This window comes from Nematolebias whitei, chromosome 14 (assembly GCF_014905685.2).
Source record: "Nematolebias whitei isolate Nwh7 chromosome 14, NemWhi1, whole genome shotgun sequence".
Lineage (NCBI taxonomy): Eukaryota > Metazoa > Chordata > Actinopteri > Cyprinodontiformes > Rivulidae > Nematolebias > Nematolebias whitei.
The window spans coordinates 1,350,928-1,353,222 of NC_056511.1; the positions used below are offsets into that span (position 1 = coordinate 1,350,928).

Here is a 2,295-nt window from a genome sequence, read left to right on the forward strand (position 1 = left end):
TGAGTGAAGGGAGCAGGTGGAGGAGAGCCTGGGGAGGTGCACAACTAATGAGTGAAGAGAGCAGGTAAAGGAGAGTCTGGGGAGGTGCACAACAAATGAGTGAAGTGAGCAGTTGGAGGACAGTGTGGGAAGGTGCACAACTAATGAGTGAAGGGAGCAGGTGGAGGAGAGTCTGGGGAGGTGCACAACCAATGAGGGAAAGAGCATGTTGAAGACAGTCTGGGAGGTGCAATACTAATGAGTAAAGGGAGCAGGTGGAGGAGAGTCTGGGGAGGTGCATGCCTAATGATTGATGGCACAGGTTGAGGAGAGTGGGGAAGTGCACAACTAAAGAGTTAAGGGAGCAGGTGGAAGAGGGTCTGGGGAGGTGCACAACTAATGAGTGAAGTGAGCAGGTGGAGGAGAGTCTGGGGAGGTGCACAACTAAAGAATCAAGGAGCAGGTTGAGGAGAGTCTGGGGAGGTGCATGCCTAATGATCACACTGTGTAAAAACATGAAGTCTGGTTCATTATAAAGATTTTCTTTTTTTTAGCATCGAATTATAGAACAACAGGAGACAGGACCCGAGCCCAACACCTCCTGCAGACTGACCACTTTAGGAGTTGTGCCCCACCCCTCCAACAACCTGGATGGGTCATTGGCAGATGTTACCTGCAGATACAGCATGAGTGTCTCTTTCTTCTTCTTGGCCATCTCCTCATCGGCCAACTCGCAGTGCTGTTTCTGCAGAAGTCGCTTCTCTTCACTCATCGTGCCTCCTCCTCTCCCTTTCTTCGGCATGGTTCCTCGTCCTGGCTTTGGCTGCAGGTGGACTCCAGATGTTCTGCTGTCCTGCCTCAGAGTTCAGATAGTTTCCAGTCACATAGGTTGTTCAGCTCATGTTTGACATCAAAGGAATGCATGTCGCCTGCCGCCTCTCAGGACACATTTTAATGACTTGTTCAAATAACTCGTTCTGTGCTGGGATGACTCTCAGCTACTACCACACTAAACTTAAGCTTCTGTCAAACCCAATGATATTTCTACTACCTGATACTTCTCATCAAAGGAATGGCCCTCTCTGTGGGGTTTGCTGTCATCTGCAGAGGAGCTAGATGATGGAACCGGACCAGAACCAAGACAAGGACGACTCCAGCCTCTATGGTCAGTCTGACCACTGCTCACCTGGAGGAAGCCTCTCGTGCCGGGAAGTGCTGAGGAGGAGCTGCTTGAAGGAAGGCCAGCGTCTGCATTGGAGTTCTGCTGATCTTCCATCTGCACTCACCTGGATTTTGGATCCATACGGGACCACTGCTTTGAAGATGATCAGCTGAAGGGTCTGTTCCGGATCACGCTGTTGGTATCGTCCATTCACTTCACTGAGCTCGGTTTGGTCAGATCCTAAACCTGCAGAGGGCTTTACCCAATGTTTTTTTTTCTTTTCATCTGGATCAGATCTCTGTTGATCTGAACCAAGCCAAGATCATGCCTTCCAGAACAAGAGGACTTTCTGGCAGCTCACGCTCTTCTTTGATGTGGATTACCTGTTTCTGCCTGTTGGTTGTGGACCCAGCATCTGTTCAACATTAGAACAGCAGGAGTGATTTGTCTACACCGGGGTGCTGGAGCTCCCCTCAGGCCAACTGAATCTGCAGTTGGTCCACCATGCCGGGCTTGTTGGTCTATTTGAACCATGATGCCGTCTGGTTGGATACTTTTATGCTCCATCCTCATCATTTTCAGATCTCTTACTATATGGAGTCGCTGAACCTTGTTAACGCATCTGGATCTGTCCTTCCCTGCAAACGTCACTGTATTTGGGTTCTGAGTAATCACGTCTTTATAAATTCTTCTCACCATGATTCGATTATGGGGTCTAAGTTTCACAATATTATCTCCTGTAATAACACGTGTCACAAAAAACACAAGAAAATTTCTAATAATAATGTTATTGCTGTCCAGGGTCCAGCCCAACCCTGGCCCTCCCACACATTACAGCACACCAAATGATTTTAAAACATGTCAGGACTTCATTTTTTTGCACGTTAATGCACGCAGTCGCCCTCAAAAAATTGAGGATTTGGGTTGTTCTTCTGGTGCTGATGTAATTTTCATTTCTGAAACTTGGCTGAACAAATATAACTTAAATAAGGAACTGGCAATTGATGGATTTAACATCTACAGTTCTGACCATCTGAAAAAGGGAGGTGGGGTCACAATTTACATCAGAACAAGCCTGGGTTTTCAACTGGTATCTGCTAAAACAATTCCAAGCCTGTTAGAATTGTTGGCAGTAAACATTAGTTTGCATGGAG

The 2,295-nt window shown here is 47.2% G+C and overlaps 1 protein-coding gene across 1 annotated transcript in view; it reads right to left on the reverse strand.

Annotated features, from left to right (window-relative positions):
• Positions 1-781, reverse strand: part of ccdc65 (coiled-coil domain containing 65) — a 15,161-nt gene extending 14,380 nt beyond the window's left edge. The window contains exon 1 of the mRNA XM_037687201.1: positions 653-781. Within this exon, the coding sequence (XP_037543129.1) occupies positions 653-781 (129 nt within the window). The remainder of the gene's footprint in view (positions 1-652) is intronic.
• Between the last annotated feature and the right edge of the window lie 1,514 nt (positions 782-2,295).